This window comes from Sorex fumeus, unplaced genomic scaffold, assembly GCF_029834395.1.
Source record: "Sorex fumeus unplaced genomic scaffold, SorFum_2.1 ptg000061l, whole genome shotgun sequence".
Lineage (NCBI taxonomy): Eukaryota > Metazoa > Chordata > Mammalia > Eulipotyphla > Soricidae > Sorex > Sorex fumeus.
Window position 1 is genome coordinate 8909022 of NW_026606118.1, and position 21581 is coordinate 8930602.

At 45.3% G+C, this 21581-nt stretch overlaps 1 protein-coding gene across 8 annotated transcripts in view; it reads right to left on the reverse strand.

The window, feature by feature from the left end:
* SCAF8 (SR-related CTD associated factor 8) overlaps nt 1-21581 on the reverse strand; it is a 183206-nt gene that overhangs the window by 115068 nt on the left and 46557 nt on the right. For 7 of the 8 annotated variants that reach the window (XM_056126377.1, XM_056126378.1, XM_056126383.1 and 4 more), the window contains 6 exons: nt 14855-15016; nt 11594-11747; nt 10395-10525; nt 4328-4504; nt 2476-2555; nt 974-1091 (listed from right to left, as the gene is read on the reverse strand). In XM_056126377.1, coding sequence (XP_055982352.1) covers nt 974-1091; nt 2476-2555; nt 4328-4504; nt 10395-10525; nt 11594-11747; nt 14855-15016 — 822 coding nt within the window. The remainder of the gene's footprint in view (nt 1-973; nt 1092-2475; nt 2556-4327; nt 4505-10394; nt 10526-11593; nt 11748-14854; nt 15017-21581) is intronic. The other variant, XM_056126381.1, reaches the window with a different exon arrangement.

Below are 21581 nucleotides of genomic sequence, written 5' to 3' on the forward strand. Positions count from 1 at the left end.
GACCCTCCAAAGTAACAGTGTCCTCTCCTCATTCCCGGCCCTTCACTTATACCTATTACAGAAGCCAGAACTCTGCCTTGTCCTCCTAGAGATGCATGTGCTCATTTACGAGTCCACCTGCAGTTTACGCTTTTTCTTTGTATCTACCATTTGTCTAACAATGCTCTGCCCAGTTTTAAAATGTCTGTGATACTATCACAGAATTTATTAGTGCCCAACAATTTGACGAACAGAGAGAAGGGTAGGCACTGCCTAACAATCATATCCCAAACTGTTTACACCAATATATATGATAGGCTTTGTAATAGATTTAATCCTAGTCTTGCAATTTGACATATTTTATGAATTCTAAGGTGTGGGGTTCTCTTTCACCTCGCATATCATTTAAAGCTATATTTTTATAACTTACTGGGGATGTTCTAACTATGCATAACAAAATGGTATGTCTTAAATGCTATGTATTGCATTCGCTATTTAATTTCACTAAGCCTCTATTAGCTCTGGTGTACAATGGCAGTCATAATACCTATCTTGGAAGCATAAGATGTCATCAATTATGCTTAATAAAATTCTGGTGATAAGTGTAGCCTGAGGTAAAAAAGTCTTATCACTATCCACACAGCAAATGCATCCTATTATTCAACAGCTAAGCCAGCGGGTAAAGTACAGGGGGATTTAAGTCAGTACACTGAAAACCATCTGTTTCTGCTCTCTACTCCCTGTATTTGAAACAAATTTGCTCTCCTAATGCACGTGAAGTCCCCAGGACACATTTTGATTGCAGAAAGCACTGTAAAGCTCCTGAAAACCCTTATCTTCCTAGTAACAGCCTAAGGGAAAGCCCCTGAGTGCAGAGAGGGGCTGGCGGGACCAGACACTACAGAGAGGAGAAACACTATTAGTTAAACAGAAGCCGGAACTCGGCAGCCACAGACAGCCGTGACCCTGACGGCCACAAGAGGGTGCTAGGAACCTTTTGCGGGTGCTGCTGTTCCAGGAGCTGCTGCCTGAGGTGCTCCAGGTTCTGCTGCTGCAGCTGCTCCGCGATCTGATGGAAGATGGAATTGTTCACAGATTCCGAGACGTGAGCGCTGAAAGAGAATCAAGCAGAGACATCTCAGAAGGTCAAGTGAAGACAACACCACGAAAAACCGTACCCGAGCACTCGGGACTGGGAACACCCCAGAACTGGACTAGCTCCAGATGGCAAGAAACACTGAGGCGCTGGAGAACTGGCTAGAGACCCTCCCTCCGGGGAACAGCTGACATTCCCCGCTTCCCAGGACATAAAAATCAGTATTGTTTGCATGGGCACATTTTAAAGAAACGGCAGTCAAGTCATAAGACCAGTCAGTTCCAAGTCTGTAAATACCACGACTTTTGACTTTTTCTCTTCCAACGGCCTAGCGATCACGGTGTGAGAGACTACACCCACACCGTCGTCATGGATCCTGCAATCACAGAGAATACGCTTCCCATGATGATCAGGCCTGTTAAAAAGAAATAGCTCCCAAGGTAACAATGAACATTTAACTACACTCCGGGAATTCACCCCAGGAATACACCTGGAATTCCAGGTGCCCAAGGGAACCCAGGGGCCCAATGAAGAGGGCATCCGAGAAGGACCAGTCAGAACAGAGAGAAGTCTCGCAACAGTTGGAGAAACTGTCACCTGAAGGGATGACCCTCAGGGGCAGAATGGTCCCTGTTTTCAAACAGTGGAAGGCTCTGCCTCAAAACAGAAGCAAATTCGTTTCCTTGCTTCAGAAAGCCTAATTTGGACCAATGGAAAGAAAGCAAGCAAACAAGAACCTATGAAAGTGACAATTACTTCTTATCACAGGTAGTTATGAAACACTGGGATAAATGGCCTCAGAGGACCAGTAGTGAAGATGCTGAGGATTATTCAAGATACGGCCCAAGGCGACCTGAAATGCTGCTTCTAACCTACAATTCATAATCTAAAACACCGCATTTTCATTTCATAATATAAAGAGTTTAATGCTTTAATGAGAATAATAAAAGGAAAGCTTTTTTTCATTCAAGATATACTTAAAAAGCATCATCCTATCTCCCATGTTCCACTCCTGCCCACTGTCCAGCCTTCACCAGTCCTTTGAAGAATTCCCGGACAACTGAATGCTCTACAAACAACTCACAAAAATTTCAAATATGCTTGCAGCTGAGTTAAGTGTCTTAAAGTCTAATATAAACATCACAACTAAAACCAGCAACATTTGTTTTTTCTGTTTTCCCATAAAGATTTTTGCTATATCCCCCAAATTTGCAAAGCTCCAATGAAGAGCCAAATGTATGGGGATGCCAAGGAGAGAGCAATTCTAGCCATCCCTCCCTGAAGCAATAACACAACTAATTCAATGTATACTTGGCAATGCAGGTAACAACACCCCTCTCAGTGTGCCTAAAACCAACAGGAACAAATATGGTTAGGAAAAAATATATAATAATTCTTACAGTTGTGAAGCTGGAAGTTCCTTTTTCGGTTCTTCACCATGTTCAGAATCTTCCCCAAAATCAAACCTGTCCATCAACTTCTAAGTGGTGGGTGGGGTGAGGACAGAAATAAGAGAGAAGTTTTAAAAGGCACGTCTTAATAAATCACACCTGCTATTATGAAGACCAGTAATGTCCCATTAATTGTCCTCTAGGATCACTCAACATCCGGTGCCCTGTCTGGGCTGGGGCTAAAGCCGCGGGACCTTGTGGTCCCAAGGCTGCGAGCTGCCTCCCATAGGCAGAGCAAGCGCTCCAGGCCGCCGAGCTAGCGCCACGCTGTTCTGTCACTTATATTTTAATAAAACATTTTATTTGATTAGATCATCACTTTTTGTTTTGGGGTGACACCTGGTGCTGCTCAGGAATCACTCCTGGTGGGGTTCAGGGGTGATAAGGGATACCTGGAACTGAACCCAGTTTGACTGTGTAAAGTGCATCCTTACCAGCTGTACTATCACTCCAGGTCAGATCCGTGCTATTTTTTTTCTTTTTTTCTTTTTGGGCCACACCCATAGGTGCACAGGGGTTACTCCTGGCTCTGCATTCAGGAATTACTCCAGGCGGTGCTCGGGGGACTATATGGGATGCTGAGAATTGAACCTAGGTCGGCGCGTGGAAGGCAAACGCCCTCCCCGCTGTGCTATCGCTCTAGGTACTAGACATACACTGACTTACATAAAAAAGCAAATCATAATACATGGGAATAAATACTAAAACTCGAATTTTTCTATCAGAGCAATTAGATTTGGGCCAGAGAGACAACATAGCAGGGTTTGGGCATAGCAGATCTTGCCTTTGAAGAGGCGGAGCTTCATTTGGTCCCCCTGAGCACCACCCAGACCAACCCCTGAGCCAGGAGCAGGCCCAAGGACAGCCAGGTGTGGACGCCCCCCCACACACACACCCCACTGGAGGCTGGAGCAATAGCACAGTGGGTAGGGCGCTTGCCTTGCACGCGGCCGACCCGGGTTCGATTCCCAGCAACCCATAGGGTCCCCCGAGCACTGCCAGGAGTAATTCTTGAGTGAAGAGTCAGGAGTAACCCTTGTGCATCGTAGGGTGTGACATCCCCCCCCCCCCAAAAAAAAACACCACCAACACAGAGAAGAAAAACACTACGGTGACAACCAACTGACCCACTCTTCCTGTACTTCTCAAAATGCTCTATTGTAGTCCTAATATCCAATTGAAAGGCTCTTTTATGTGGTCTAATTAGACTAAATTTCACTTAAAAGCTGCAACTAAAAACATCCACTTATCTGATTTGTTGACATCTGCTTTCCAACAAAACAATAATAAACAAATGAAATATAAATTACATCTGTAAGGTTCTATGTTTCCAAAATTAATACAAGTACTAAGTCCATCGTACAATAAATTACGTGGAAAAGACTGTTAAGTAGCAGTATCCTTTATAGGTAGGACTAAAATTATCGTAATAAAAGTGAAAACTTTTAGACTTCTACACGGAACTATCGATATAATTTTAATTAAGCCAGAGTAGTAAGGATACCATATTTGCAATGTCCATAAAAATGATTGTTCAGAAAACAGTCATTTCCAGTTCAACGCTCAACGTGATTTCACTGACCGTTTATATTTATTAGTGCCTAAACTATGACCATAAGAATTTTAAATGGAAAAATTAAAACCGAAAATATGCTTCAAGTAGTATCTTGAAACTATTTAGTTTCAGAATGTGATGCTTGCCGCAACATTCCTTAGAGGTAGGAAGCATATGAAAAGGGTCACAGACAGACTCAGGGAGCTGTGGGAGGTGCCCTCTTGGAGCCGAGCCCCGAATCTCTACCTTGTGGAAGGACACGCCCTGCTCCAGGGGATTGAGTGTGTTGGCGGCAGCGGCGGCGGCCGTGAGCTGGGCCGTGAGCGCCTGCAGCTGGACCACGAGCCCCGCGTCCAGGGCCTGCAGAATGGAGGGCTGAGGCTTCTGCTGCTGGATCTGCAGCGTCTGGATCAACTGCTGAAGCTGGAAGGGAGAGAGGAACCATTACTGCAGGCAGGAGGCTGACTCAGAACGCACATCCGAAGTGTTCAGAAGCGAGAAAATCAATCTCCCTGTCGTCTTTGGAGAGCAGAGGTAAAACAACTCTTTTCTAAAACCCACTTTTCTGTGTGCGCCATACAGAACACACTCCTTAGTATGTCTTGCTTAGGGAAAATCAGAGCATTTCACACTGAATCAAGTAGTTAAAACCATCCGGACTTCACTTTCTCCTCACTCTCTTGCTAAAAGACTAACAAACAAAAGCAATAGCTTTTACAATCTCACACATTTCCTGAGAGCAGAAAAGCCCCAGAGAAAGCCGCTCCTGGGAACAGAGTCAGACTACGGAATCAAAGCTGAAGGCAGACGGGCCAGACAGGAGTAAGGGAAACGGTCTCATTCCCATGGAAAACGACAACATGGACAATAAACCCCTAGGGCTGGCCTGGGGAGAGGTCAGTGGCTGCTGGACACTCAGCAACAGTGCGGGGTAAGCAGGCGAGCACTGCGGCAGAAACCAACGGGCACCAGGGCCACAGCCAAGAGCACACAGAGACCCACACAAGGGGAAGCAGCAACAAGGCACTAATGTGACCGCAAAGAAAATACAAAATGCCAGAGACACACTGCTCCAGAACCATGGAGGGGAAGACTCAAGAAGGGAGAAAAGGAAAGGGGGAGACCAGGGGAGACACCCCCTTTCCCCGCATTCTTCTGGCCCTGCTTTGCGGGCAGACTGCAGCAGGCCTGGCCTGTCACTGTGCCCCCTCCGCCCGCACCCTGGCGTGGCATGCCGCTCTTTCCCGGGTCTTCGCAATTCTCCGTACCATTTATTCCAGAAAGGCTCCTTCTCCAACCAAAAGCACTTCAAGGAATCTTGAAACACGAGAACAACTTTATGAAGTGTTTTAGAATACCATTTCACAAATTACTTTCACAAGCTAGTCACAAAATAATTCTGAAATTCTCCAACTTTCTTCTTCATTAGCTCCCATGTGTCCCCAAAACGTTAAGAGCTGGCTGCAACCTCAGCCTCTACCTAAGCTGGTGTTGCTGTTCCTAAATCTCCAGGATGGCCGCATGGGTTTGCTTCGTTTCTTTCCTGTGAGGGGCAGAAGGGCGGAGAGACACGTGCCCAGTGTGGCACACGGGGCCCATTCCGTCTGGGGCTCCCACAGACAAGCCAAGTGCTCCGGCCCTGATCCCATTTTACCTTTCGACAACACACAGTCCTACTACTTTCCACAACTCCACTTCTTGCTTTCCATCATCACTGTTAACACAGGAAGCTCCTATCTCGAGACTCGGCTCCATCTGACAGACCGTTCTGATCCTATGACTCCCATGTTACAGTAGCTGGCACGGGGCCCGAAAGACAGGGCAGCACCGGGGGGGAGAGGGGGGGGCTGCCTGGCATGCACCGATCTGGGTCTGACCTTCAGCATCCCATGTGGTCCCCTGGGCCCCTCCAGAAGAAACCCTGATCACAGTCAGGTATGGTCCCCAAAACAAATAAACAAAAAAAAATCTCGAACAGACTCACTGTCCCGAACACGAACACTTTCTTAACTATTGTTTATGCACTTTCAAACTACCAATGCCTAATGGCGCAGGCCAACTAGCCAAATTCACCAAATTCAATTCTAAATTCCCCTTTGTGTACCCCAGACTGCTATGCGTCTCTGTGCTTTCCAATTCTGACCCTGCTCGAACCTGGACCCTGACAAAGGCCATGGCCCTCGTGGGGCACGTCTTTCAGAAAGAAGACATGGCACAGCAAATGGGACCTGGGGCGTCAAAGGTTGAGTTCGCGGTCTGGGACAGACGTGTGAAGTCTTGCAGGGGTGACACTGAAGGAGAAGCCAGAGACCCAATCTCCAGGCCCTGGTCCTGGCGCCCTCCTCGCCCCACAGCCAGAGGAGTCATGCTGCTGAGTCATCTTGGTGGCACAGCTGCTGCACGTGTCGGGCCAAGTGGGGGAACCCCGGGCCCCCGGGGAAGAAGGGCCACACAGCGGGACCAGCAGATACCGGAAATGACTGTGCTAGGAACTTTATACATGGGTGTCTGAAGTTTCAGGCAGGGGAAAAGAAAATGAAGAATGAAGGCAGGAGGGTGGAGGAAGCCCTAAGGCTGCATAGGGGAAAGTGTTCTCAGTACAGGAAACACCAAGGGCAGTATTTAAGGAACCACAGAAAGGTCAGGAGGACTGGGGTAGAGCCAGCGCAAGAGGGGATGAGGGAAGCAAAGGAGCAGGAAAGGAGGACAGAAAACCACAGGTGGGAGCATGCGGCCACCCAGGTCTATGCACAGCAAGCGACAGCGCTGGGCCCGGGAGCTGGGGCAACGGGCACGAGAGCGGGCTGTGCAGCCGGGCGCAACCCCGGGCACCCTTGGGCCCGGCAAGGCAGCAGCCCCTGGACACCACCAAGTGCAGCCCAAACTGCCACCGTTAGCCCCCGGTTCTAAAGTGCAAACAATTTTAGTGTAAATTTAGAACCAAATGAAATGTCATCTGCACAATTATACTCCTTGAACCAAACGCTCAAGACAAATGTAGAGTCCGAAATTCTGAATTTCCACACCCTTCTATTAGTCTCTCTTCCACGATGCTTATTACTTTAGATTATATTCATTCATTCAATTTTCCTTTGCCTAAACTTTAGGTCTCAGAGAGCCAAAATCATTCCTTGTTTAAAAGCACAGTGCCTCAACTCTGCAGGTCCACAAATGTCTGAATGAACGAAAAACCAAAGCCTATGTCAGCAAAGCCACTGAACATCAGACCGAACAGATCGAGTTCAATTGAATTTGTATGATGAAACCAGGGTCCGAGCTAAGATAAGGAGGTGGGTGTGGGGATCATAAAAGGTGCACAAGGGCAAAGACAATCTTTAATTTAAAGAAATCTATGGGCCGGGAATAAAACTATTGGGAAAAGAGTGAATCAGTCATATTGGAGGTAATTTAATTATTTGACTTTTGCAGCACCAGGGATTAAACCCAGGCACTTCACATTCAAGGTGTTTATTCCCACCAAATTCTACACCCCCAATTATAAGTGCCAAGGTATCAGGGCAAGATTTTACTGCCTGTATGTATTGTGCGATTAATGCATGTTTGGGGGCTTATGTTTAATATAAACCATTTTAAAAAGACTAAATTTGCACAAAAATCAAAAGATGGGTAAGAACAGGGACAAAGTAAAGACAACAAGTGTTACAAGACTGCATCAACAGTCCAAAAATAAAGATTATCTTACCAAAGAAATAAAAGGCAAACAAGTTCAATAAGGAAGCACACGTTTCCAAAGTAAGCCCAACACAGCGTCACTAAGTTATAAGCTTTGGAAGAAACTGTATACACAACTATGAAATGACTAACAAAATGAACAGATTTCTGCCAACAAATATTTATTACTAAATTCTTTCCCAAGAAAGGCAGAATAGGTAACAATAACTAGAGAAGAAATTGTAAATGTCACCCCCCCCCACCAAAATCCCCCAACATGCCAAGGTCTAAAGACTGATAATCACTGTCACTGTCCTCCCGTTGTTCATCGATTTGCTTGAGCAGGCCCAGTAACGTCTCCATTGGAGACTTTGTTGTTACTGTGTTTGGCATATCGAATACGTCACGGGGAGCTTGCCAGGACCTCGGTAGCTTGCCGGGCTCTCCGAGAGGGGCGGAGGAATCGAACTCGGGTTGGCCACGTTGGCTGCGTACAAGGCAATCGCCCTACCACTGTGCTATATAATAAACATCCAAATCCTTTGGGGAAGAAAGCCCAAAGTTTTTACTACAGGACCTAAAGATGATGTAAACATTTCTGTCTCTCTGGGTTCAGGGCCACACCCAGTGGTGCTCAGGGGTTCTCCTGGCTCAGCATATCTGGTGGTCTCAGGGGAACATGTGGGGGGCTGGGAATTAAATCGGGGCTGGGGACGAGCCAGGCATGTACCTTACTGACAGCACCAACTCTCAACCCCTGTCAGAAATAATGTATGTTTCCTTCTTTTTTCTCCCTCTTTTTGCTGTTTGGGTCACACTCAGGAATCCTAAGGGGATACTCCTCACTCTGCACGCAGGAATTATCCCTGGCGGTGCTCAGGGGAACTATGGGATAATGGAGATCAAATCCTGACCGGCCACGGGCAAGGCAAGTGCCCTGCCTACTGTACTCTCTCTCCAGCCCAGAAATAGGAAGTATTTCTGAATTTCTCACTCACAAAATAAACCTCAAGTTCTATTTCAAATAGTGGGGTGCAAAACAGTCAAAAATCATTGTACACAATATCACATTTTAAAGCAAAACAAGAGACAATCCATTATTAGCCACACTGCTTCAAAGGAGACCGTCGGCTTATGCCTCGTTAAGAGTACAGGCGGGCAACGCTCGGTCGCTGGGACAAGTCCAGCACTGCCGCTCAACCTCGAGAGGAAAAATAGAACAATCAACTCCACTGGCAAATTGCCTTAAGTTTTTGGGTCACACGCAGTGATACTCAGTGGTCACTCCTGGCTCTACACTCAGGATACTCCTGGAGCCGGGATGCTGGGGATCGAACCCAGGTCCCTCATGTGCACAGCAAGCACCTTACCCACTGAACTATCTTTCCAGCCCTTCCACTGATAAAAATTTTAAACCAAAACCCAATAAAACATTAAAAGAAACAGAATATATCTTGTATAAAAAATATATATATATATATGTATCTTAAAGACAAAAATACTACAGAGGCTTCCATTTTTGCTTTTTGGGCCACACCTGGTAGTGCTCAGGGATCACGCCTGGTGGGGTTCGGGAACAGCGCAGGAGTCTAGGCTCCAACTGAGGTCGGCCACAAAGCAAGCCCCCTCCGTGCTGTACTATCAATACTCTGGCTCCTACAGGCATTTGGGAAGATTTTTTTAAAGGGGGGTGTGTGTGTGTCTGGAACCTTATCCTGAAGGGGCGGAACAGAGGATGGGGGGGCAAGGGGAGAGAGAGTAAGAGAGACAGAAAGAGTGTTAAGAGGGTCATCATTAGTTTTATTAAAAAGTTCTTATGGAACTCAAAGCCAGCACAATATGAAAAATATCCTATAAATGCACAGACTGAGGAGTTATTAGTAAGTGAAAAAGGAATGAAAATTAGACATCAGTCTAAATTAAAACCGCAGAAACCACCCTGCTATTGGTTACAAAAACTAAGTCTACTGAAACATGATCAATAGAAATAAATCTAAGGGAAGTGAAGAAACTCAGAGTGACTTGAATAAAAAAGTCAGTGAGGTCTAGCAGAGTAAGTACTGAAAAGACATCTTTCCTTCCCTCAGCTGAATCCATGCACCACGGGAGAGTTGCCTCCCGCCCGTATCTGACACAGGAGCCGCTCTGCATGTCACAGCACTCGGCCCGGCAAGCTCCCACCGTCAGAAGCTCACGCACAGAGACCGCCTCCGCGCGCTCTCGCCTACCTTCTGCCCGTCCGTCTCGTATCGTGCTGCGTCTTACAGACATGCCCTACGGACTCAAAATCCATCACTAGACAGTTACCCTGTTTTACCAGGGATCAATCACGGCTACTTTGCTCTGTGCTTTTCCACTACTGTCCCTACGAGGAAAACATTTTCAAAATAAACGAGCCCCTTGTTATTACTGTCAGACAGAACCTAATATTGTTGATACAATCAATGGGCTAAATCTTTAATGACATAAAAAACATTTATAATGCATGACTACCTTTTCAAGCAGACCACAAATTACTATAATATACGGTGTAGTTCCACTTTTTCAAGATTAAAAAAAAAAAGCTCTCTGGGTGCATTATGATTGAATAATAAAAACAATGCGCTCTAGATCATTGTCACCATAACAGAGACCGGCTTACCTGCTGCCCCTGAGGGCTCTGTAGGATCTGGGCGACAGCTGCAAGAGTGTCTGTGTTTGTTATCTGCGACATCCAGGGCTCAGGTAAGCCCTGGACCACATTGGCTGGAGTGACAGGGGTCACAGGCGTTCCTTTTGAAAAAAGGACAACCACACCCACCCAAATAAATAAGACGGAAATGTACACACATCTGTTCTGACAACATCATAAAGCACATGCACATTTGTATACTTTTATGCATTTCGAAAAACCATTAGACAATTAGGTCTGAACATCCGTCCGAGGCCCAGGATGAGGTCGAGTGGCTGAGGCCTTGCCTCTGCATGTGGGGCCCAGGGATGGATTCCCACACTGCAGAGCTCACGGAGGACCACACGAGGGAGCCACTGCCGCCCAAAGCCTCCAGCCTCCCCAAACCGGCCCATTCGTAGGTCAAGCAAGATGCTGCTTTCAATTATCAATGAAAGGAAAAACCTACAATCCTATGCAGCCATTAAAATCCCATGACTGAAAATATTCAAAATGCAATCTTTAACGAAAAGATTATCTGGGCCGGAGTGACAGTACAGTGGGGAGGGCGTCTGCCTTACAAGTGGCTGACCTGGGTTCGAGCCCCAGCATCCCATATGGCCCCCCAAGCACCACCAGGAGTTAAGTCCTGGGTGTAGAGCCAGGAGTAACCCTGAGAACCGCTGGGTATGGCCCAAAAACCAAAACCAAAAATATGATCATAAAACACTTTGAATGATATAAAAATCTTTTTGTTCATACGTGCATATCTATGCGCTAAAACATCATAGTAACATTTTAATAACGCGGTTTCTTGACTATAATTTTTAAATGGTAATGTCATCTAACAACCCAAAAATTAAAATGAAACTATTACTGACACATTCTTGCCCCCATTCAGTAATTTTTTCAGGTTTCTTTATAAAAATCAAGTTCCCTGAATATAATGTAAACATCAAGCTGATTTATTAAGATTACACCATCTAAATCAGGAGGAAAAGTAACTAAAAGCCCATTTTTCTCCAAATTCATTATATTTACGATACTAGGGATTTAAAAAGTTCTATGAAGGAATCACAAATACAGTTATTTTTTCTACCAACACTTCATTCCTCCAATTCTTCATGTGCCAGTCACCACATCAACAGCTGCCTAAATATTCAGGAAGTGAAACTCTCAAAGCAACGTACCTGGGGTATTGCTCATAGCAGTCGTCGTGCTGGCCAAAACGGGGGTCACCACTGGAGGCGGGATCCCGGCGGCCATGTCCAACAGAGGCTGGATGATCTCGCTCTTGAAAACATTATTCTTCTGCCACAGATTTAATACTCTCACGATTTTACTCTGGAGAAACAAAGGAAAATGGCTCTTGTCACTGAGTTTTACCTTCAGTATCTCAGTGGAGTCATTTTATACAGGCTATTTAAGCAGAAGGTGCAAAGAAGGGACTGAAACGCTCCTACTGAATTTCTCCGACTTTTGGGTTGTTTCTATAAATTTTGCATATGCTAGCCTTAATTCACATTCATTTTGACAGATAAAGGTAAAGGTAAAGGCCCTCCCGTTGATCGTCGATTTGCTCGAGCGGGCGGGCCCAGTAACGTCTCCATTGGAGACTTTGTTGTTACTGTGTCTGGCATATCCAATACGTCACGGGGAGCTTGCCAGGCTCTGCCGTGCAGGCGAGATACTCTCGGTAGCTTGCCGGGCTCTCCGAGAGGGGCGGAGGAATTGAACTCGGGTCGGCCGTGTTGGCTGCGTGCAAGGCAAACGCCCTACCGCTGTGCTTTTGACAGATATGGAAGAATAGCGGAAGCTAGTTTGATCTGTATCCACGTGACTCTCACCTGAGGGCCCTGCCAGCAGTGAAGCCATACTCAGCTCCATTTTACCTTCACCTGTATTTTAAGTAAATAAGAGACTCTAGGCAAAGTCTGTGGTTTTGTATTTTGAGATTATCCATAGGGGCCAGGAGACTGTACCGCAGGTAGGGCTCTTGCCTTGCATGTGGCCGACCTGGATTTGATCCCCAGCATCCACTATGGTCCCCTGAGCACTGCCAGGAGTAGCTCCTGAGTGCAGAACTAGGAATAACACCTGAACACTGCTGAGAACGGCCCCCAAAACAAAATTACAAGTAAATAAAATTATCTACAGATTGGTTATTCCTTGTGCGAGAATTTAAAGTTTATTTTCTGAGCATCTTTTTTTATGTTTAAGAGGCCACGCCAGGCAGTGCTCAGAGACCCATGGGGTGCCTGGGATAGAACCTGAGGGAGGGCTCTGATTGCAAACATGCACATGTCTGCTGGGCTACCTCTAGGCTTCTGTAAGCAGAGAGCACAGAACTTCTAAACTGACAGAATCTGAACATCTATCTCTGCTATCTTCTCTTTTCACTTTTTTTCCCTCCTCCTTCCCACTGAAGAATGGCAATGTAAACGTATGATTTTTCAGTTTCCAAACTGATAAACCATACTTTAAAATCAATAAATCTTCACTTTACTTCCCATCTGGTCTTTCCTACTCTGTAAAAAAAATAAACCGGAGCTGGAGCGGTGTCAATTGTTTTAACAGTGGGTAGAGAGCGTACCTTGCATACAGCCAACCCAGGTTTGATCCCCAGTATCCCATGTGGGTCCTGTGCCCACCAGGAGTAATTTCCCGGTGGAGAGGCAGGTGCATAATCCCTGAGCATCACCGGGTGTGACCCAAAAACAAAAAGCAAAATGAAAGGAAACACGCAGAGGCAAGCAGAGCTGCTATCTAGATACATGTCTACGTAATCTCTGCGTTTATCCTTGGTCCAAGGCCAACTGTGCCAATAAACAAAGAAACCTCAACTTCCCCCTTACCAAAGGGATCTCACAGCAGAAGGCTCCCGGGTCCCCCCGCCAGAGCTGGCCCTCTGCGCTGTGCTGCTATGTCCAGAGGGGGTGTCCCCCAGGACTGGGGCCCGGAGCCATATTTCCAATGCTCGGAAAACCAGAATCCAAGCCAAGCCCTGAACACACCTGACATCTGCCCCAGCAAGTGGGAGCTTTAGCCACTCCCGACGTTGAGCAGACTGCATAGAACTCTTGACACCACCACTATAATAGTGAATTCCCTATGAGATTGTTTAGATGGAGACTTCATGGGAAATTCTATAAAACTGTGAAATTCTACTTAATTAGACTGTTGCCTGTCTTCTCTCTTATACCGTGCATTTATGTAAACTTGAACACTGGACATTACTGACTTACTTCCTCAGTATTTCCGAACTCTATAACGTAATTCACAATATTGAGGACATTCTCAGTCGCTGATAAATTCTTACTCAGGATGCATCTGACGCAGGTTCAATCCTCAGTCAACACCAGCACCAAGCATCCCCAGGTTAAAAAAAAAAAAGCTTTCTTTCGTACTTGAGATAAAGTAAAAGATACAGGTAAATCAAAAACCATTTCTCCCCTAGGCTTCTGGCCCACACCCAGCGGTGCCCAGGGAGTGCAGAGACCGAGCCCGGAGCGGCCACGTGCAAGGCAAGTGCCTTACAAACAGCAGGACCACTCAACCCCTCAAAAGCATATTTTTTCATCCACACCATGGTGACTTTGGGGGACGGGGGGCCCCAACCTGGAAAGACTCAGGGTTTACTCTTGGCTCTGTGCTCAGGAACCAATCCAGGCGGTGGTGGTGGCAGGGGACAGACTACACCGGGTGTCTGGGACTAAATCCAGGTTGGCCATAAGCAAAGCCGTTGCCTTTTCCACTGTACTTTCTCTCCAGTCTCAAATGCACCGGGACCTTCTGCGCCCATTAGAGAGTCATTTGCCAACCCATCAGGAAAGAATACCTAAGCTTCCAAAGTGGCAGTGAATTTTCACATGTCAAAGCATATACACTTAAAAATCTTTTGCCACATTTTCTTTTTTGTATGTAGAAGAACAGCATAAAATTCAGATTGGGAACACCAATTTATGTGGTTTCTACAACTGTTAAATAACCTTAGCAAAACAAAAGACTTGACATGTGATGATTTTTCTATTTAGTGATTTGTAAATCCGTTTTTCAGACACTGAATATCAGCTCAAGATAAATAATTAAAATCCTGAATTGGCTGTGTATGTAAACAAATATAAACTTTTGGCCAGAGTGATAATATAGCAGGTAAGGTACTTGCGTAAGTAAATATAAACTTTTATTCCAAAACTTCTTTTATAGCCAGTTTCACATCAACTCCTCAAAAAACCAAAAAAGTAGCAAGTTCAAATTCTATCCTTTTCGCCTAAACATGGGTAATATGCACTTCATAGTCAAATCTGGAAAAACTCAGAATATGTACTACACAGTCAAATCTGGAAAAAGTCAGCATAAACAGTAACAAAAATCCACCAATTGAGACCATCAAAAGAATCCACTGAGACCTAGAGACAATGTGTCAATGCTTGTAAATTACAGCAACATACCTTGTCATCCCCGGGGCAACGATATAGATTCTGGAAAGTGCTAATGATGTTATTACTAAATCTGGGTGCAAAGACATCCTTTTCTTGGCCAAACTGATGCCGCGATTGTCGTACAATGGAGTCAATGACATAAAGTCCAGGTACCTTGTATTCTGGTTTACACTGATAAAAAATAAAAGAACAGGAAGGGAAGGAAATGAGAGTGTAAAATTCTTGATACATAAAGACATCACAAGGCCTACTGGTGTGGAAGGAGTCAACACTCAGACTGTCCCCCAGAATGGCTTTCCAGAATCTGGGGCAGTGCTGAGCCCTGCTTCTCCAGCCCCACACACAGTGTCTGGACACTGTAGACGGTTCGACCGACATTCTCCTACTTCCAAAGGAGTACTACATAACTCATAATTTTTTTGAGCTTAAAGAAAAAAAAATAAGCAAGTGTAACGATTTTTAGAGAAAAAGAAAGAAAACAATTTAATGATTTTGTAAAGCCTTTATGGGAAGCAGCAGCAAATTGAGGAAGAGCTCTAGAAAATACATGGTCAATGAACATTAACATTCGCGGTCACGGTCCTCCCGTTGTTCATCGATTTGCTCGAGCGGGCCCAGTAACGTCTCCATCGTGAGACATAGGGTTTCTAAAATAACGAACAAACTTCCTATCACAATATTCTAAATACACTTTATCGTATTAGTTATACAAAGGATAAGACAGAACAATTAAAATTCCAGAATCTACCCTATAAAAGCGGTTTTCAGAACTCTGCTTTTGAAATTCCTTCTCCCTTTCCCCAGCCAAGAGGTGTCAAATCTCATCAGCCCTTTCCGAGCCTGCGGAAACGAGAGCAACCAAGAGCCCTTTGACCATTATGCTTCCTATTCCTGATTTGAAATCGATATCCAAAGCATAGAAATCTGTTTCCCATCACTTTTTGACGAAAACTGAATTCCAGGGTCAGAGAGCATGATTTGCACGGAGCCCGCTCCGTTCCCTGAGCACCCCGAAGGTGCCCACACACTGCACTGGCAACTGCCAGGCCAAGCGCCCAAATCAAATGGAAATGAAACGGAACAAAAGAATGGCTACCAAGCAGGTTCAATTTCCATGGGTGAGTATGTGAGAATTTTATCTATAGAAATTTCCTGGCCGTCATTTATGGCATGAAATCAAAACTGCATTCCTGAAAATCTCTTGGAAACTTGAATTAATGGTGAAAAAGAATCTGTTCCTTCAAATTCTTTTACTAAGATCTTTATTAAGTCAAGAAAAGGAGGTAAACTGTCTACTACCAAGATTATGGCTACTATGTACTTGAAGAACTTCCTAAAAGGGCAGAGTTCTTGGTGTTCAGGCATGAAGTTTTAGGTTTGGTGCAGGTTCAAAATCTACTGATGAAAGCTACTACTGCTTCTAAGTGTTGGAATTAGCTTTTTCCTCATGTTTCAAGAAAGTCAGGCATATTCACCTTTCTGTTTATGTTTTCCTGTGACAGCAGCACATTCAAAGTATGTACCTAGTATGGCAAACAATGTACCTCAGAAAAGAAAACTTCTGGTGCCGACTTTGTTGAAAATTACCTGTCCCCCACATTACAAACAATGATTACTTAATTGACTGACATACCAGAAACAGAAAATAATTAAATGCATCATAGATTATTTCATGTAAATTATTATCTTGAGAGTAAGGTTGACCAGAATTAAGTAGCTGGCACAACTTTAAAAATTAATATTGAGGGGCTGGAGCAAGAGCACAGTGGGTTGGACATTTTTGCCTTGCAGGCAAGCTGACCCAGGTTCGATCCCTGGCACCCCATAATGGTCCTCGAGCACCACCAGAGTAGCTCCTGAGCACTGCCAGGTATGACCCAAAAAGCTAAGAACAAATAAATAAAAATTCAAAAATTGAATTAAATGACTATTGAAAGGCCAGTACTGGAAGTGAATGCAGTTCGAGGACGTGAGGGTGATGCTCAACACTACACCTGGTTCTGCGTTCACTCTGACTCCAGGCGGGCTCAGAGACTACGCTGGTGCTAGGGATTCGACCGCAGTCAACTCCGGGCAAGATAAGACACATACCCTCGCACTATCTCTCAGCCCCATGGCAGCCATTGGAAAGAATAGCCCCGTTCTGAATTTACAGTAAAACTTTTCCAATTCAGAAGACAAATCGTGATAGCAGAAATTCAGGTTTGTTGTGGGGGTTTTGGGGAAGAGGGGGAAGCTACTAAAGAAGAAAAAAAAGAAGCAACCTGGCTCCACATGCACAATATTTTAAGTAACCTAATATTTGGCACACTTGGCTAAGTTACTAGCTAGACACTAGAGAGAAAAATACAAATGTAGAATGTTATTCAACTTTCTCTTAGTTCTACTAATACTGAAGTGTCATGACATTCCCTGTCGACACCTGTCGTCTACAGGCAGAAGGCAAGCCGGGAGGCCAGAGTGTTAGGACAGTACGGAGGGTGCTTGCCTTACATGAAGCAGCCCCGGGTTCCATCCCTGGCATCCCACACGGTTCCCTGAGCCTGCCAGGAGTAATTCCTGAGCAAAGAGCCAGGAGTGAGGCCGGAGGATCACAGGGTGTGGCCTAAAACCAAAACAAACAAAAAGAGGAAGAACACAGGCAGAGACAGCTGAGCAGGCAGGCACCCGCCCCGCGCCCTGCACACGGGGTTCAATCCTTGGCACTTGCGCATTGCACAGGATGGCACCGCCAGGAGTGATCCTGGGCGTGGCCCTCTGGGAAGGGTTAACGGCTGGAGATGTGATACTCATCTTCCATGGAGATGTCAGAAGGGCAAGCATCCCTGATGTACAAACCCCCAGTTCCTTCAAGAGGGGAGGAGAGGAGTGGATTAAGGAAAATCCTTGACCCCATGTGGTCACCTCAACTCACAGGGTCAGATGGAGCGGAGACCCTGAGGAATGCAATCAGCACCTCTCATGCACCCAGGATCTCCACGCCAAGACCCAGACCCTAGTGCAGCGCTGGAAGAGGATCAAATGCTGTTCCGTTTGATCCTATAATGGACAAGCCTAAAGCTTAAGTGTGTTTTCTTTAACAGTGAAATCTAAAATATTTTTCCTTTCAAATGATGTTTTTCCAGGACCCAAATTCTGTACCCTATCAATGGCTCTCAGTAAAGTGTACTTGTGATTTAAAAAAAAAAAAAAAACCTTTAAAGCTGGGGACAGGGGGGCTGATGGAGAGGGGGCAGGCCATACCATGCCGCTCAGAGCTTATTCCTGGCTCTGCTCAGGGGTGGATCCTAGAGGGGTTCAGGGGATGTGCTGAGAACTGAGCCCAGGTTAGCCACATGAAAGGCAAGCAACCTGTCCACTGTATTACTTCTTCAGTCCCAAACTTTAAAAATCTTTTTTTGGGGGGTGAGGACACACCCCCATATGGGCTCCTGGGGACAGAACCCAGGTTGGCCCATGCAAGGCAAACACCCTACCAGCTGCATCAGTGAGGCTCCTTAATTGAGAGTTTTCTCTGTTTTTAAACTGAGGCTTAAAAAAAAAAAAAACCCTTAATACCTTACTAACTTAACTTTTTCCAACCTTTGAGGTTTTTTAAGCTTTATAAAAATTTAGATTCTGTGATTTACAATACTTTCAATGATGGAAGCTTCCCATGCACATTTAGAAAAGTTTATTGAGCACTGAATGTGCTCAGGGGACCAAGACTGCCAAAGAAGAAAGGAAGTTTTCAACAGAGACTCCATCACTCCTCTGGAGACACCCACGGGCAGGAGCCTAAACATACCGAGCCTGCAGGAGACCTGGGCTTCTTCTGCAGGAAGGGGGCCGGGAGAACTGGCCACCTACATACTTGCACAGAACTATCAGTTTCTGGAAAACCAGAAAGATTCATTATTGCACTCCCAAATGGTCTGCCGGTATATTAGTCACTGAGTAAACATTTGTTACGCAAAAAAATGAATCATAAATAAGCCACAAATGATTCTCTGCTGTCAATCAGAACGCGGTAGAAAAATCCAAAGAAGGCAATCAGAGGCAAAAAAGCCCAAAATTAAGGCCTACAAATGACACCTATGTCTATAAATTAATGAAGACCTATATATGAGGCCTACATCTACAGGCCAAGGTTAGAGCCTAACGTGAAATTCTCTTTGAATCTTGAAGTACCTAAGCATCACCACCCACAATACAGACAATGTAGCTTGTCTAAAACAGATCGGGCCAGATCGCATCAAAATAAATCGCTTGGTGTGATAATATTCAATCCTATTCTGAACCTACTGGACAGATTTGTTTGTGGTACTTAAGCAAAGAAGTAAAAAGACTTCATGTGGCAAAAAGGTGCTGACTAAATGCTAGATATTTTTGAAGAGCTGGGTTTTACCTCTGCATTTAACCTAGCACAGTATGTTCAGGGCATCGTCTGTGGTGCCAGAGATCCAGCCACACGGAAGGAAGTAGTCCCTTACCCATGCTCTCCCCCGGCCCTAGATGGAATAATTCATCGTGTTCCAGATGCATATACTCCCAAGTTACTAGTCAACCACTAGGAAGTAACACTTCAAAACTGCCCTATGTCTCTGATCTAAATAGATACTTAAGAAAGGCAAATGAACTTCCTTCGGTCTGAAAACTTCCTACTATAAAAAATCTTCCAGTGGCTTTGTAACTGGGTTCCTGAAGACAAAGCCAACAAACGCAAGCACCTCAAGAATCACGGGTGAGTGGACTTCAAATCCCCTTCAACCACTATTCAACAGTATGAAGAAAGGCAACAAATGTTCCCCCCACTAATGGGAGTGTATGTTAATACACAATGTGGAACTGCATCAGACTTAGACCTGGGGAGAATTACATCTGCAAAGCAATCTGATAATGGGACTTACATCCACAACATGCACTAAGAATTACCAAAAATTCCCTGAGCATGGAGGCAGGAGGAAGTCCTAACCACCGGAGGAGGGCTGTGGCCCAGCCCCCTGCTGCCCTCCATTCTCAAAATTCAGTGACAAAAAAATAATATATCCCATTAGGAAATAGACCAAAGACATGAAAAAAATTTCATTTCACTAAAGATGGCAAGTAAACATGTAAAAAGTAAATTCACCATCAGTAGCCATCAGGGAAAAGCAGAAGAAATCCACAATGAGATTATCACCAATACCAACTGCTAAAATGGGGGTGGGGGAGAAGCACCAAAAAGACGCCAGTTTACACCAGATGGTGACAAGACTGTGCTGGCAGGAGCAAAATGTGGTAGTCATTCTGGAAGAGGGAGAAAGGGAAGGAAAGAAAGAAGAAACAGAGAAAAGGATGGGGAGGAAACTATTTGCCAGAGTAAACGAGGAAACTACTTGACAAATCTGCATGGATTATCAAGGCTATATTAGATAAAATAAGTCAAATACAGCTACCATGAGATTACAGTTGAGTAACATACTTCAAAGGGAAAAATTATAAAGTCAGAACAGACAGTAACTGCCAGGAACCAGGGGCTATGGAGGCAGAAAGCTGAGTGTGGCTATATTTTTAAAAATTCCTTGTGATGATCAAACTGCTCTGCACTGTAATTATAGTGCTGGCTGCATGAATTAATACACGGGCTGAACTGCACAAACTAGACACACACACACACACACACACACACAATACGTGCATGTGAGACTCGTAATATTTGAATAAGGGAAGCAGACTACAGGAATAACTACTTGAGTTGTGGAGATGCTACTGGGAAAACGAGGTAAAGAGCAAATAAATTCTCGGTATTATTATAATCTATCACTGATGACATGTGATGATCCACAACTGTCCCCAAATAAAAGGTTTAATTAAAAATACACACATACAACTTAATTTACCACTACATGAACCTACTGCTAAATCTGATTTGTCCTCATAGGACAAAACGGTCAATTTTTGAAAGATTCACTTTGCAATGATCTCACAGAAGGTGTTCCGAGGACTCTGAAATACCTTTAACAAGCCTGTGTTCCTGCCAGGGAGACGGCTGCAGGGCTGAGTGCACACACGTATGTGGAGGCCCCAGTCAATCCTGGGCACTGCAATGACTCCGAGTCCCAAACCAGAGAAGCCCCAGGGCTCTGCCCGATGTGGCGCCTCCCGAACCACCAAAAAGGAGGAAAAAAAGAGCTCTGGAGAGGACAGAGCGTGAGCAATTGCTCACACACGCTGGGCACACAGGGAGACCCAGGGTCAATCCCAGGCACCACCTGGTCCCCTAAGAACCAACACAGTGATCCCTAAGCACTGAGCTGAGAGTAGCCCCTGAGCACAACAATGTGTAATGCATGGCTCAAAACACACCCCTGCAACACACACACACACAACCCAAAGGCATCCTGGACAGAAATCCCCACTTAAAGAAACGGAATCTTTATTTTTAACATGTAATTCCTATACACAAATTCTGAAGCAACGCCTCAGGCGTTAAAGACTCAGGAGGCAGGGCACACGTGAATGCAAGGGAGCTCGTGGCGCGCTGCGTGAGTGCTTCTTGGAATAACCCCAACTCAGAACACCAGTCTCAGTAATTTCATCTCCATCGCCACATCCTTCTCCCAGGCAAACTAGTGTGACTATGGCAGCAACGAGGGCTGGAGACAGTCTGCAGAGTGAAGTGCTCACCAGCCTGCAGCAGACCCAGCCTGGCGTGAGCACCAGTGAGCACGGTGTCCTGAGCACCACCAGGACCTGCACGCTCCGCAGCCCCCAG